General features: G+C 48.2%; 1 protein-coding gene across 1 annotated transcript in view; it reads left to right on the top strand.

The window, feature by feature from the left end:
- Window positions 1–16019, top strand: part of GEFmeso (Guanine nucleotide exchange factor in mesoderm) — a 197977-nt gene that overhangs the window by 120815 nt on the left and 61143 nt on the right. Inside the window, exon 11 of the mRNA XM_055071604.2 lies at window positions 15754–15877. Coding sequence (XP_054927579.2) covers window positions 15754–15877 — 124 coding nt within the window. The remainder of the gene's footprint in view (window positions 1–15753; window positions 15878–16019) is intronic.

The raw sequence follows: 16019 nt of genomic DNA, 5'->3' as shown, positions 1-16019 counted from the left end.
GACGCTGCCAGGCCTTCCCGGTACATCACAGCCGTTTGGCTTCGGGACTCACGTTACCTGGAACAGTGCCGGGCTATCCCCTCGCTTTCTGGAAGAACCAAGCAGTGAATAGCTACCGGCGGCGAACGAAGTGGGGGCCTTCAACTTGTTCGCACGTGTGCTTCTCTGGAATGTGCTTTCCGTGTTTCTGCATTCCTTACTTAGCAGTGGCGCGATTCGATGTGGTCTGGGGAACTCGAAGTAGGCACAGGAAACAGCCCCATATCTAACACTGCATAAGTAATGCCAAGTAATGAGTAAGTAGTATTGCCGAGATCTTCGCAGAATGGCAGCTTGCCGCAGTAGTTTCCGAAGTTTACGCTGCCGGCCAACTAGAATGCTTCCCTCTCTTGTGCAGAATAGAGTCATGCACACTGGTAGTAAAATATATCACAAACTATCAAATAAAAAAAATGGCAGCTGCGCTTGCAGTTTCAAAATGACAGGTGATCAGAACCAGGTGCCGTTTCGGAAGAGCTATCCGCCGCCGAATTTAATTATTTAGATGGACGTTCGTAACGGAAATTTGCAGCTAGGTGCAGGAATGCACCGGGAGCAAAAATAACACAGAAAATCTGGTTTTTGGACCAAAATGCTACTGAGTTGTAACTGGTGACGCCAGCTTCATTGCGGTAATTTTTGAGCATTTTAAAGGGAGAGTCCATCTATAACAAACTACCGATAAAGCCACCACTTCTCGCGCAAATATTGCTGACTCCAACTAAATGCTCTTAGTGGTCCTCTTAGTGGCGACCCCTTAGTGGTCACCCTGAGAAACAGTCAAACCAGGTTCAACATTGAAGCGAGAGGGGGCTTCATATCACGGCAGGCCTCGTAGTTCTTAAATCATCATGGTGCTGCTGCACACAAGCCCAAAAATGAAAGAAATGCAGATCTCAAAAGACTTGTGTATCATTATGCATGTCATCACACTAGAAAGACAGCAACGTAGGATTTCATCATTTCGCAAAAGAAGCAGACAACGCGCACTGGAAAGTGACTTGCCACGTCTGGGAATGTGACTGCGACGTCGGCATCGGAGGTGGTGGTCGACTGACATCTGCGTAGCTGGGCTGTCCCGTCTGGGAATTTGGCTCGGGAGCCGCAAACGCTTGCTTTGTTTCTTGGCGCACAACTTCAGCCACCGGCGCAGCTGTGCATTCCTTTGGCGTGGCAGTGAGCTTCTTAATTTCTTCCTCAACAAGTTCGCATATCAGCCGACGCAAGGAACTACTGTGATCATCACTACTGCAGTGCTTGATGGTCCAGTGCTGGTCAGGTGATTATACTGGCAGCTGCGTAGGTGTAATGTGCGCTCTATGGCTGTCAATTCTTTAATAAATTAATCTACACTCATCAGCGGGTTCCCCACAAGGCCGGCAAACAGCTGCTTCTTTGCGCCGCGCATGAGGTGGCCGAGTTCTTTTGCCTCAGGCATATCGGGATCTGCACGACGACAAAGACGAGCCATGTCCTCAGCGAACATAGCAACAATTTAATTCGGCTTTTGAATCCGTGATTCGAGAAGACGCTGCGCATGGTCTCTGGTCTCACCTTTCAGTGCTCCCGAACGTATGGAGGAACTGGCGGCGGAACTCATCCCAGCTTGGGCAGCTTCGCTTGCGATTTATGAACCATGTGCGGGCTTCGTCTTCAAGAGAGAAATACACATGGGGTAGCTTCTGTCCAGCATGCCACTCATTATACTTGGCTATGCGCCCGCACTCCTCGAGCCAGTCTTCTGCATCCTCGTAGGCATTGCCGTGGAAGGTCACGGGAGATCGAGGAGTCAAAAGAGTCACCTGTGCAGGGCCTGGGTCTGCCATGGCTTGGGCACTCTTGGTAACAGGCAGACTTCCTGATAGGGCACCAAATTCTGCGCTTAGGCCTAGTAGGCGACGGCTGGCACAGTGGACAGGTGTTTCGACACGCGGAAAGTGTCCTGGGCTTGATGTGGGGCTGTTGACAGGCGTCCCAAACATTTACCCAGTGCTTCCACCAGTGTCATGATTCACAAGTAGCAGGAACTGATAAAACAGGGCAGGACACTTTAATTATAGGCAAACTGAAAAACAATTGCGCAAGGACCTCGTCTTCCCTTCTGAAATGCACGAGATCTTCGTCTTTCTCTACATGCCGCATATTGGATGTGGCAATATGAAACATTGCATTGGGAAAATGGGACGAGTGATACTATACCAGTTTGTTCAGAACACTTCACTCGGGACTTCTTTCTTCCCCACAAGCAGAATATTGCTTTCAACATCTTGCTGATGTTTCAAATCATGCAGTGTGCTTTGTTTAGGCAGGCATTTTAATAAATTATAGTGATGCACGTTTAAGCTTTATTTGGTTTCGTTCATTCATAGTGTGGAAGGTGGCGCAAAGGGGTAGCCGCCGTAGCCACGGTTTATTTAGGCCGACCAGCCATGGTGCTGCGGGGCCTCTGGAGTGGCCGATACCACGGTCACTCAGGTCAACTGCGCTAGCGTGTTCTCTTCACACGCTATATGCCCATGAGCCCTCTTCTTCTTCGCCGGCTTTGGAGGCGATAGTTGTGCTGCTACAATAACTTTCTGCCTGAGGATTACTGTTACTAATGCTTTAAGCAGCAAGAATATTCTTGCTAATTTATCTTTGTCCGTAGGCACGGTAGCATGAATAATAACTGCCTCGGAAGGTCTGAAGTTGATCATGACACATGTTGTGCCATGAGGCAACATATCGTTTTCATAGTATGCTTTAATTTAGCAATGCAAGCAGAAGATGCTGTTTTCTCATTCAACATGTTGAAATTTAGAAGCAACAGCAAACAGCACTCGTTCCAGCTTTGAAGCGTTCCGATTGCTCACAGCACCGCTAGTTTGCTTTCTGACGCTATGCACGCACCTAAGTTCCATTACAACTGGTTCAATTAATTTCCAAGTCATGCATTTGCACTAATACAAGTGACCTTGCCCAAAAGAAAACCTTTAGATTTTAGAAACCTGTTGGAAGAAACTCAACTTGGTCCGATTGGTTATTATGCACTCCTCGCGTTTCACTAGGGTTTGAGAATTTCTGTGGGCGGTGGGTGTCTGCTGTGTTGGTAAGCACAGGCCCTACCTGGAACATTGCTTACTGCAAGCATGTACCAGTCATCGGACACAGATGAGCTTATCGCACGTATCAGCGAGCTATAAAATGAAAGGTGCAGCCATGACTCAGAAATGGAACTCTCATTTGTTTTTATCCCAAGACACACTGACCAGGTAACGTTACAGCTTTTAGTCTCAGTGCAGAATATCCGTATTTAGCTCCTGAAAGCAAAACAGACATTACTGCTTATATATTGTGAGATGCTGTATACCATAAAATTCTGAGCAAGTACCCCTACCCGTGCAAGCTCCCCCACTTCACTTTCGAGTGATTTGAAATGTGCCAACTACCGAGCAAGTGTCCCCTCTGTGCATCAAGACGGCAAGGTGGGCCAGTTGGTTGGGATTCATAGTAAGGTTCGTTACAGCGCAACACAGGACAAGGACAAAAGAAGGTATAAAACGATGACACGGCGCTGACTCCGCCGTGTCGTCATTTTATACCCTCTTTTGTCCTTGTCTTGCGTTGCACTGTAACGAACCTTACTATGTCCCCTCCCTTTTTTCACCCTGTTCACCGCTTCATGCATTTTCATTGGACCGCTTGACTGCAATTTTTCTGTCAACTTATTTAGGAAATTGCATATTAAATTATGTAAAATGACACGATTCAGTGAGGAAGAAATTTATTGTTTAGCCGCACTTCTGCTGAAGCCCAACAGTTCACCATAGCCATGGCCTTCGTCAGTAACCGTTCTGGTCAAACGAGCAAAGTGTCGCATATGGTGCCATCTTGTGTGCGATCCATCATACAATGCATCGGAGTCCGAATTGCTGCATACAACGATTCAGGATACATAGTACAGATGAGAGAGTGGTGCGTAGCTCTGCCCAAAATTGGCGCCTGCATGGATGCTCGGAATGACTTCGCAAATAAAGTGAAAGGAAACGCGTTTGCGCAGATCTCTCGTTATAAACAAAAGATGCCAATATAAACACAAGTATATGAGCAGCGTAGACTTGTTTCCACAAGGCCACGTCTGCAGTGCCAGCTCCAATGACAGCCACCCATGACTGGGAGCCAGCAGGCCTAGCTCGCTGGCCGTTGAATCGGAGACCGGCGGCGCTTGCAACACGACCGCACGCAGCTCGTAACAAAGCGCCTTTCTTGGTCAGCACAACATTTACACAATTATGGTGCGCTTAAATTGCAATATATTTGATTTTATCAATGCTGATGGAAGTGAACGAGCAACCAGGGCCGATAGCCCCCCCCCTCCCCCCCCCCCATCTTCCACGCAAACATTCTTGGATTATCTTTCACTTTAGGGGCAGGGGCACTTGCTCGGAATTTTATAGTATGTCATGTACTACAACATGAGTTACAATGCAGAATTGCCTATGAAGGTCGAAAACAGTCTAGTATTTTACCTGTACCAGTGGAGAAATGCCGCGAATAAGTGCTTGCACCTTTCAGGCACCCACTATGCATAAACACCTCCCTTTTTTAAACCTCCAGCTCGCTTGAAAGGCTTTTTGTCTTCTTTTAATAAAAAAACAAAAATAAGAACCCTGGCATCAAGCTTGTTGGGCAGGCTGGACGTTCGCACACACAGCACAATGATTTCCTCAGTTTTATCGCTGAAATCCTTAGACCGATCAGAATAAGGTAATCGGCAGCAAGGATTGTTTCGGCTTTGACGAAACACCTCGATTCAACCCCATGAACTAGAAACACATCAGCGCAGCACCAAGTGAAAGTGCCGCCATCAACTTGGATGTCGTAGCCATCTTTGTTTATTTAGACAGTTTTGCTAGCACAAGTAACGGTTTCTAGAGTTGCCAATTGACTTCGTTATAAACGGGTTAACTGTATAACCAAAATTTTTGATGGAGCCCGAAAATGGGTCCTTTAAGAGGAAGTTTGTACCTCAGGGTCAACTCTGATTTCCCTATTCAAATTCATGTAAAACGCATAAATGCTCTCATTAGGCAACTGCTGAATCAATCTTATTTGAATTTTTTGCATGCAAGAAAAAAATCTCAATTCTACCGACAGTAGCAAGCATAATTATCATTTAGGGCTTCAAGACGTTTTGCAAGCATTTCCTAAACTTCGTACCTAGGTTTGAAAAACAAAAAGACAAAGTTTACAAGCCCGTAGCTCTGCACCGAAAACAGATAATGAAGTTTTTTTTTTCTTTCTTTATAGTGACACTTTAGTATATTGCATTCAGGTGTAAAATGTAATTTTTTATGCATCCATGCGATGTATAATGTTTGTTGTGTATAAAGCCTTCTGTGAATATATCATGTGAGTGCTACTGCCATGCAAGGGACCCTGGGCCTCCGTCAAGCTGCTGCGGCAGGTTTTACCCAGGTGTCCCTCCAGTTCCTTTTGTTTCTGATAAATAAAATTGATTGATTTATTGATTGATTGTAAATGACATCTTTCACAGCATGTAAAGCAGCCAAATTTCAGTATAGGATTGTACAGCTTACATGAAATTATTGCAATGCACATGAGAATTTTGCAGAAGTCTTATTCATAAGTCATTGCCGCAGTCAAACCCACTGTTAACAATACAGTCAACTTCTGTTAATTTGACCTTGATGGGACCAACGAAATTGATCCAATTATCTGGCAGGTCGAATTAAACAACATGCAGAAAAACTGCTAAAACAGCTCTCCAATTCATTTGACAGTATTCGCCCTTATCCAACACGCCCTTGAATCAAATGCGTTACCGCTTTCTTTTTGTCCAAAATAGAAAAATACTGTAAAAATAACATTGAAGCTCCTAAACACAGTAGAAATCTAAACGCACACCCGACTTTCGAGTAAAACAAAAGGTGATGGTGATGGATGTTGAACATTCGTGGCTGGATTTTAAAGTCAGCTTTGCCGCACAGTCTTTTAAAATTAGCTTTTGTTTAGTTAAGCATGGGAATGCCACAAAGGCAGTTTTGGTTTTTGCCTGCACATGCGATTGTACCATGCAGGCAACTTTTGACCCAATTCTCTTAAAAAAAAGAGAGAGAAAGAAAGAAAGGTACATTTAGAATCTGATAAGTAGTGTAATCACACATTGTGAACTACGGTTATTGCTTGAAAATCCTCCTGAGAAGGCTGAAAATGGATGTTCTACAACAGGAGACGACGTGTGTTCAACGCGTTCACTGTCCCCTATGCTCTGCTGAGACAGATGCTGCCGCTAAATGGGTCGCAAATGGGATCATCATATAGGAATCAGGTGTGCGCATGCCAACTGGTCAAGTTAGAATCATCCAGTGTAAATTTTAGGGTCTAAATAATGAAAGTTTGGACCCATAGAAATGCATGGGCGCCAGCTGGGATCTTCGGTCAAGGTTGAATTAAGCGAAAAATCGAATTAGCGGAGTTCTACTGTATATCAGATATAATAACAATGTGCAGGCGCTGTCTACTTTTGTATGTCTTTTATGGCAAAATAAACCTCTTACTACAATGCTCCCGTGTGGTGTTATGGGTTATAAAGAATAAATTTGGCCACTGGGTTTGTGTGCCGAAAGGCAAAAGAACATAAAATTCACCAAAAAAAAATAGAAAGGATGAAAAAGAAAAAACGGTGAGCCGCCATGCCCGCCTGCGTGCTACCCACCTTCACCAGAAATGCCTTTGTACTGCACATCCCGCACTGCATGTCTTTGTCCTGTTGCCCTTCGCATCGCCAGCTGCACGCCACCTTTTCTCATGTCCATCCCTCCACCCATCGGTGCAGTCGATTCCCGTATCAGAGATGTGGAAGAGAGTGGAGCACACAGGGTCGGTGCTGAGTTGAAGGCGTGCTGCGCTAAGCACACAGAACTAAGCAGATGCGGCAGCTTGTATTTTTGGTGCTCTTATTTTGTGTGGGTTTCACATTCTTTTGCTTTTCAGCACTGACACCCACTAGCCAGATTTAATTGTTATAGCCAGTAATGCAGTGTGGGAACATCATAGTAAGTGGTTTATTTTACCATAGAACACACACAAAATTTCACAGTGCCAGGGCTGCTCATTGTTACAGCTGAGCATTATTAAAACTGGTAATGCTAAAACTGGGTTCAACTGTACTTCTTTCTCTCTAATTAAGATGTGTGGATGTTGGTAACCTCTGCATTTTTCATGCAACCTGGTTATAACAATTATTTATTATAACGATGGGATTTTCTTGCCACTTGAATATTGTTACACAGTAAGTAGGTTCAACTGCATACTGTGACGCGCAAGACCCGCGGCAAGCCAGCCCAAGACCCATGACGAGGAGCCGCGGTTCTCGGAGGCCAGGCGCGGGATCGACGGTAGTTGACTGAGCGACGAACAGGTGGCGTGAGTGCGGGGAGGACAGCGGCGCGAGCGTGCGGGAGTGTGGTTGTGTGGTGCGGAAGGTTGGCGTGCCGGAAAATAAAGCGGTAGTTCGGGACCACGTGTGGCGTGTCGTCGATCGTGACAAGTGGGGGCTCGTCCGGGATCTACGTGAACATGGAGACAGTGGACGTTCCCGAACAATTGGTACAGCATCTGCTGGGGCAGACGAGCGGATCTACCATGGAACGCGAGCAAATCGCGGCAGCTGTCAGACAAAGACTGATGGCGGCCGAGGCAGTGCCTATGGGTTCTACGACAACGGCGGCGGCGGTTCAACCGGTGAGCGACTGCGCTCCGCGCTCCACAGGAGGTCAGCCAGGTCAGCCTCCAAGGTTTAAGGGGTTCAACGACCATCAGTCCCCCGAGGAATTTTTGGACCGGCTTGAAACGTTTTGTTTGGTCAGCGGTGTCACAGCTGACAAGAGGCTTACGCACATTGTGCCTGCTGCGCTGGAAGGTAGCGCGAAGTTGTGGTGGCGATTCGTGAACTCGTTTGCGTCGTGGGAGGAGTTCACTGCGGCGTTTATTGCGGAATTCTCCTCCATTGACGCGAAGCGCCGCTTGAAACAAGAGCTGGAGCACCGGACGCAACATCCCCAAGAAAATTTAAAGGAATTTATTTATACCATCGCGGCCTACTACGACCGGATTGGCGGCGAAGTGCCCGAGTCGGAAAAGGTTGACCGCGTGCTGCGGCAGATGCACCCGCAACTCCAGGATCTGGTGGAGGGAAGACAGTTCGGCAGTCTCGCGGAGTTGGCGAAGGCCGCTGACGGTCTCATGGAGCGTTTCTGGAGGCGCATGCAGTACAAGCCACCACCACCCCCGACTGACCAAGTCGCGAGAGACTTGGCCTTCCAATCGACTATAAACGTGGCCGGCGTGCCGGGAACACAACCCGGAGGGTTGATCACAGCGGCTGCCGCGCCGTTCCAGTATCCGCCGGCGGCATCCCCCTGGCCGTTGCACCCCGCGGCGATACAGCCCTCCTACCACCGAGACCAATTGCACGGATTGGCCGCATTCGCCACAAGGACGCCACATCTCTCAACGCCGTCACAGCACCAAAGGTACCAGCCGCGTGACCAAAGAGAATTCAACTGCCATCGCTGCGGAGGCGTCGGTCACATGGCCCGCGAGTGCCCTACAGGTCGGCGTGGCGGCCCACCCCGCTGCTACCAATGCAACGGGATCGGACATATCCGCTCTCAGTGTACGGGAAACGGGGACGGTAGGTGCTGCACCGGCAAGCACCTACGAGACTGCGCTGCAAGTAGCGGCCTTGGCCGGCAACAAGGAGCCTCTCCTGGAAGTGCAGATCGGGAGGACGACGTTCCAGGCCCTACTGGACACAGGCTCGAGTGTGAGCTTGCTTGGATTGCCGGCGGCAAGGGTAGCGGTCGAGGCGGGCGCCAAACCCAAGACACAGGAACAAGCACTCCGCCTGGCAACAGGTTGGTCTCAGTCGACGACTTCCCTCAAGTGCAAAATAAAGTGGGCCACAAGCAGCCGCAATCAACGCTTCCTGTGTGTGCCAGACTTGTGTCGGGACATTGTGCTGGGCAGAGATTTTTTAACAGCAACAGGCATCTCTTTACATGTATCGCTGGGTGGGTGGACGATTGGAACCGATCCACAGTGCATGGTGCCATTTGCTAAGCGTGAAAAGGACCCAGCGACAGCACTTGCAATAGAAGATGGAGAGTCGTACCACTTGCACAGCCTCTTTGAAGAAGTGCTTGTAGTTCCAGGCATAGAGAACATGCATCAGGCTGGCACCAGGGAACTACACCCAAGCATGAGTAAAGTTCTCGATGACTTTAACCATCTGTTTACTACAGTTGCGGGATGTACCACCCTGGCTCAGCACCTCATTGACACGGGGGACAGTGCGCCCGTGAGATGCAAGCTACGTCCAGTGAATGCGAAGAAGCAGAAGATCATTGAGGGCTGTGTGGATGACCTCCTACAACAGGGCCTTATAAGACGAAGCACCAGCCCATGGACTAGCGCCCCAGTGCTCGTTGCAAAGAAGTCTGGAGGCTACCGGCTCGCTGTGGACTACCGTCCGTTAAATGCACGCACCCGAGTACCTGCCTACCCAATGCCTCGAACTGACTGGCTGCTAGCGCAGTTGGGCCGAGCAATGTGGTTTTCCAGCTTTGATCTCTCCCAAGGGTTTTTCCAAATTCCTGTTTGCAAGGCTGACATAGCTAAAACGGCCTTCATTTGCCATCAAGGTACATTTGAATTTACGAGGATGCCCTTCGGGGTGGCAGGTGGTCCAGCAACTTTTCAAACCCTAATGGACCGGGTGCTGCAGGGAATCAATCACCACTTTGCTATGGCATTTTTAGATGATGTCCTTGTATACTCAGAGACACTGGAGAAACATGTTGAACATGTAAGGGAAGTGCTACAACGCATTGAGGGTGCTGGCCTTACGATTAATCCAGATAAAGTACAGGTCTGCCGTCAGTCCCTCAAGTTTTTAGGTCACATCATCTCCCCTGGGCAGTGCAGACCAGATGAGGACAAGGTGCGTGCAGTGCTGGATTACCCTAGACCCAGTACAGTTAAGCAGCTGCAAGCCTTCCTGGGACTTGCCGGCTACTATAGAAGCTTCATCCCTCACTTTTCACTGACGGCACATTCACTGACCAGCCTTTTGAAGAAGAACGAGCCATGGCAGTGGGAGGAGTGCCAAGAACAGGCTTTCACTGCACTCAAGCAGGCCTTAGCTCAGGATGCTGTTATAAGCCTCCCAGATCTAAATCGACCCTTTGTGGTGGAGACAGATGCAAGTGGCATTGGCATTGCAGCTGTGCTGCTGCAGGCTGGCCCTGATGGTCTGCAGCCTGTTTCCTTCATTAGCAGAGTCCTTACAGCAGCCGAGAGCCATTATACTGTCCAGGAGTGGGAATGCCTGGCAGTAGTCTGGGCAGTGGACAAGTTCAGGGCATATCTTGAATTTACGGAGTTTGAAATACACTGTGACCACTCCTCCCTGGCATGGATGTTTCATACCGACCAAGCTTCACCCAGGGTCAAGCGTTGGGTTCTTCGGCTGCAGGGCTTCAACTGCCGAATCAAGCACAGACGAGGGCTGGCAAACATACCCGCTGATGCCTTGAGTAGAGCCCCTCTCCAGTGTGAAGACAACCCAAGTGACAACCTACATGAGACGCTGTTCCCCATTGCTGCTCCAGAACCTGAAGGCAAAATTACATTTGATGAAGTAGCTGTGGCCTCGGAGGTTGACTCTTCGCTGCTGAGTGACACAACACAGCTGGTACAAGAACAGGCTCGTGATGACCGCCTCTTAAAGCTGAAGGCAGTGGTCCAAGGGACTCAGCTCCCAAGTTCGGACCCTGATCATCGCCTCTTTCGTGATCTGGCCGAAACAACGGAACTGCAGCCAAGCGGATTGCTGGTTCAGCAAAGAGGCAACCACAAGGTAGCGTGGTTACCTAGTCACTTGCGGCAGCTGGCACTGAAGGTGGCCCACGACCATCCCACTGCAGGCCATGCTGGATTTTTCAAAACTCTGAGGCGTGTGGCTGCACGATTCGTCTGGCTGGGCATGCGAGCAGATATATCAAAGTATGTGCAGTGCTGTACTGTCTGTCAGCGCACAAAAGCTCGGCGCAAGAAACCAGAGGGCCTCATGAGCAGTCAGTGGGCAACATCACCCATGGAAGAGCTCAGTGTTGACATTATCGGGCCCTTGCCATCTACACCCCGGGGCCACAAATACTTGCTGGTAGTTATTGACAAATTTACGAAGTTCCCAGAGCTTTTCCCTCTACGAGCAGCAACAAGTGCGAAAATACTGGAGTGCATGGTGCAAGTCTTCTGCCGCCATGGCACACCTGTGGCCATCACCAGTGACAATGGCAAGCCCTTTGTTAGCACACTATGGCGCAACCTCTTGAAACACTGGGGCATCAAAGATCGCCACACAGTGCCTTACCGGCCGGCTGGCCAAATGGTGGAGCGTCACAATGGCACAATTAAGCAGTGTCTACGGGCATACTGCTCCAACCACAAAGACTGGGACCGGCACATACCTGAGATCGCCCTTGCCATGCGTACTGCCGAGAGTGTTGTCACCGGATATACTCCAGCATTGTTGTGTTACGGCCGCGAGTTGCGCACCCCATGGGAACCTACAAGCGACAAGGAAGACACAGAGCCTCCAAAAGCAGCACACCATGCACTTGCTGCGGAACTCCAGCGGTGCCTTGGAGAGGCCCTCCAGTATGCTCGGTCACATCAGGCAGCTGCTTGGAAGGTGCAGAAATCCTGTTACGACCGTCATCGTCAGGCAACAACCATCAAAGAGGGTGACCTTGTGCTCCTGGATTCCCATACCTTGAGTGATGCGGCCAAGGGCGTTTCGGCGAAATTGGCACCGCGGCGAAGTGGACCTTATTGTGTAATCAAACGATTAGGTGACAATAACTTTGTTTTGAGCGATCCTGCTACAGGACGTCATCGAACTACTGCCCATGCTGATCAGTTGATGCTCTACCATGAGCCATGGCCCCTCCCTACCAGCACAGCTTCACGATTCGAGGGGGGGGAGAGTTGTGACGCGCAAGACCCGCGGCAAGCCAGCCCAAGACCCATGACGAGGAGCCGCGGTTCTCGGAGGCCAGGCGCGGGATCGACGGTAGTTGACTGAGCGACGAACAGGTGGCGTGAGTGCGGGGAGGACAGCGGCGCGAGCGTGCGAAAGTGTGGTTGTGTGGTGCGGTTGTGTGGTGCGGAAGGTTGGCGTGCCGGAAAATAAAGCGGTAGTTCGGGACCACGTGTGGCGTGTCGTCGATCGTGACAATACAGTAGAACGTCGTTTATACATTTTAGGAAAAAAGGCATGACAAAACATACTAACCAAGGAAATGTATGATTGGAAGTCACTAAAAAATTGACACTCGACTGTAGTTGGCATCTATGTAATGCGAAGCATTGCAGCACGAGATGCTGACGCAAGCTAAGCTGGTGGGGCTCTAGTAGGCCCGAGATGCACATTGTCGTTTTTACGGCTTTGGCAAGATTAAGTTGTGAAGATGCCTGTTGCAATAGAGTTGGCAGCAATAGCTTTGAATGTGGTGCATGACAACTCAGGAGGAGATTTGCTGGTACCGGAATAGGAGACTTCGTGTGCGCACCAATGTTTTCACGTGAAATGGTCGGGCAAGTATTGTGGGGAAGCTGCTGCAGCAGGCAGCTACTCTTTTCGATCACACACGTCTTGTACTTCTTTGCTTCCATGGGATCTAGTGGCTGAAAAACTTGTCATACGATCCAGTTCAATGATCTATTATGCATTGGTGCCAAAAGATCGTGTTTTCCAGGAACGTATGAACCGGTAAGAAATAAGCATAACTCTATTGCATCATATTCTTGTGTTCTTGATTGTGAATGTTGTTAAGAATGGCCGTATGGGGTGGCAACGTGCCAGCTTTCAGCCCGCGGCACGTGTTCCAAGCCCACCAGTCGGGGCGCCCTTCCTAGAGCTGCGAACGGCCGACAGCCACGAGGCGCGTGATCAACTCCGGAAATTGGTACTTGGCCGCACCACCCGGGACAAAGCAGTTCTACGAGGCCCTCTGACGTCGGCACTGAAAACTGTGGATGACCGGCAGCCACGTGGCGCGCGGTCAGTTCAGGAATGTGGCACTCCGCCGCGCCACACCAGACGGAGCACAGTTCTACAAAGCCCTCGGTCGTCGACTCCGGAGCCTTTGTGTGTATGGGTTCGCACCTGTGTGTTTGCGTGTGTGTGAGCGTAAACGATACTGCGGAACGACTCCCCTCGGTCGTTGACTCCGAAGCCTTAGTGCGGGGCGGCGGCAAGTTTACAATGCTTGGACACACCTCACCCTCCATTCCTGCTCCGTCCTCGTCCGAACGATGACGTCGAACTATGGCATCAAGCGGAGAGCTTATAAGCAGCGCTTGCCGGCTGCTAGGGAGTGCTCGTGTCGTACTCGTTGTCGGGAGCTGAGTGCTCCTTGTCATGCTAGAAATGAACTAGTGAGCTGTGTGCTCGTAAACTGTTTGCTGTATGTTAGTTTTGCGGGCTCCATATGGGAGTCGCGCTAGTCTGCCAATGTATCTTGCTTAAACTGTTAATATGTAAATAAATCCTGTTCACCGAGTTCCTGTCTACGAACTTCATCTCCTTCAAATGGTGGCAGCGGCGAGGTAGTCGGACGACTCCTACATCTGGTCGACAGCGGTAGGACCGTCCGACAAATCTTACAATGTTGACAGTCGAAAATCGTACATATTGGGATCGTATCAACAGGGTTATATTATGTATATATATATATATATACACAGTAGAACCCTGTTGATCGTATCGTACATACAAATCGTACATATTGGGATCGTATCAACAGGGTTCTACTATGTATATATATATATATATATCCACAGAACCCTGTTGATACGATCCCAATATGTGCGATTTTCAACTGTCAACATTCACAATCAAGAACATAAAACATGATCCAATAGAGTTATGCTTATTTATTACCGGTTATATATATATATATATATATTTTAGATCGGTGTATAGTACATCAATATTGTCTGCTTGAGATATCTCAATAGATGCAGTTTACAGAGCTGTGATGTCATCTTTAATTACTGTGCTTGTAAGCTTGATGTTTTTAGTTTTGTTAGATTTTCAGATTTTTAATTATTTCAGAAAAATATCAATGGCCTGAAGAAAATGTTATACATATTACAGACAGTAGACCGTCATTATGAAACTGCAGCATGCACAATAAACAAGACACAGTGCAAAGGTAACACACAAGCATCTTGTGTTTTGCCCTTTGCCTTGTGTCTCGTTTATTGTGCACGATGCAGTTTCATAATGCCTAGCTCCCAACTTGCCCAACTTTCAATACCTTTACAGTAGATCTTCAGTATTGCTTTCAAATGCAACGAACTTCATAAACTTGGTGCAGTGAACTAAAAGGGAAACAACTTCTCCGTCACCATGTATTTAGTAAGAGCACCTGAGCTAAAGCTTCCTCTTAATCCTATGACTGCCAGGTTTTTTTTCTAACTGCTGCACAACCCCTGCTGAGGGTTTTTTTTTTTTGCAGTGTTGGTTCAGTGGACATATCATGCTACTAGAAACTAGTTCTCCTATGTTGGTTTCTGTCAATTCATAACTCATCAAGTATTAATAAATCTATGCATCTGTCAAAGTGTGGATGGACTTTCCACACTTATTTGCCATGGCTGCCCTACCGTGACTCAGCACTTGGGCATTTGCTCAATGTGCAGTCAGAAATTTTACTTCAAAGCTTTTTGTATGTTTAGATGACCTCTCCATAGGTGGCGCAGCTAGTATGTGGAGGAAAAGAACTAGGAAGCTTACCAGCAAGTATGCGGCTTGTAGGGTGGGCAACACAGCAACAAAGACGGTCAAGCGGAGAGTCAGAGAGGCTGAAATAATCTCATGGGTGGCGGCAATGGAAAGGAAACCTGCCATGAGTAACTACTTAAGAGGAAAAAACGAAATCAGGCACGAAACAATTTATGATTACTCAAAGGGAAGCTCATTACTTTTCGAAGCGAGATTGGTATGCCTTAGAACACGCACCTATGAAGCGAGATATAAGAAGGAACAAGGAGCATGTGCTTGCTGCGGTAAAGCTAGGGAAACTATGGAGCATGTTTTATTAGAATGTGAAAACTTCTACCCAGCGGTCGATTTAGGTACCACTGGCCTCCTTGAAGCCCTTGGGTTCAGCGGGAGCAATGGAAAAGTAAACATGTCTGCAATAGGCATTAGTAAGAGGCGATTGGAGAATTGGTGGACGAAAAGTAGGGAAACGACAAAAAAACTGAGACATACAAAAGCACAGTTAAGAAGAGGGGATCAGAAAATTGGGGTGTGGGAGTTCATAGTGTTTATTTATTTTTATATTTTTGTTGTTTAACTTAGGTAGGACATTAGGCAGTATAATAGCAAGAGCTTGGTGGTGCAACCCACCGTCCCGTTCCAAAGGGACACTCATAACATCCATCCATTATTTTTTGCACGACTTGCATCTGTAGAGGCAGGGAGTGTGCATTTCTGACTATATAGAGTATTCTTGGGAGTGGCAGGGGCTTTGACCAAGTTATCTTCGGAGTAGCAGTCAAATGGGGGAGTTGAGCGAGTGCTCTGCACATGATGCATTTCATGATGTTGACTACGTTTCCACATGCACGCAGGCTCGCAGTCTTGGGCAGAAGCGTGAATGGTGCCTGCAGCTAAAGCGAGCCATCATTGAAAGCTTCAGCGCTGTCATTCCCAGTCACGCCAAGCAACTGGTGTTGGAGCTCGGCCAAAATGACAGTATGTATGGGTTGCCTGCACCCCACATGCATGAAAGAATTTTAAAGAAAAGTGCTTAATTTACCGTCTTTAAATATTTGTTCCAAATTTATACTTGATACGAGCGGTACTGTCTTGGTGGCCTCTTTATTTAAAATAAGGC

This window comes from Dermacentor andersoni, chromosome 7 (genome assembly GCF_023375885.2).
Source record: "Dermacentor andersoni chromosome 7, qqDerAnde1_hic_scaffold, whole genome shotgun sequence".
Lineage (NCBI taxonomy): Eukaryota > Metazoa > Arthropoda > Arachnida > Ixodida > Ixodidae > Dermacentor > Dermacentor andersoni.
The sequence above is the reverse complement of the archived record's forward strand: the minus strand, read 5'-3'. Positions and strand labels throughout refer to the sequence as shown.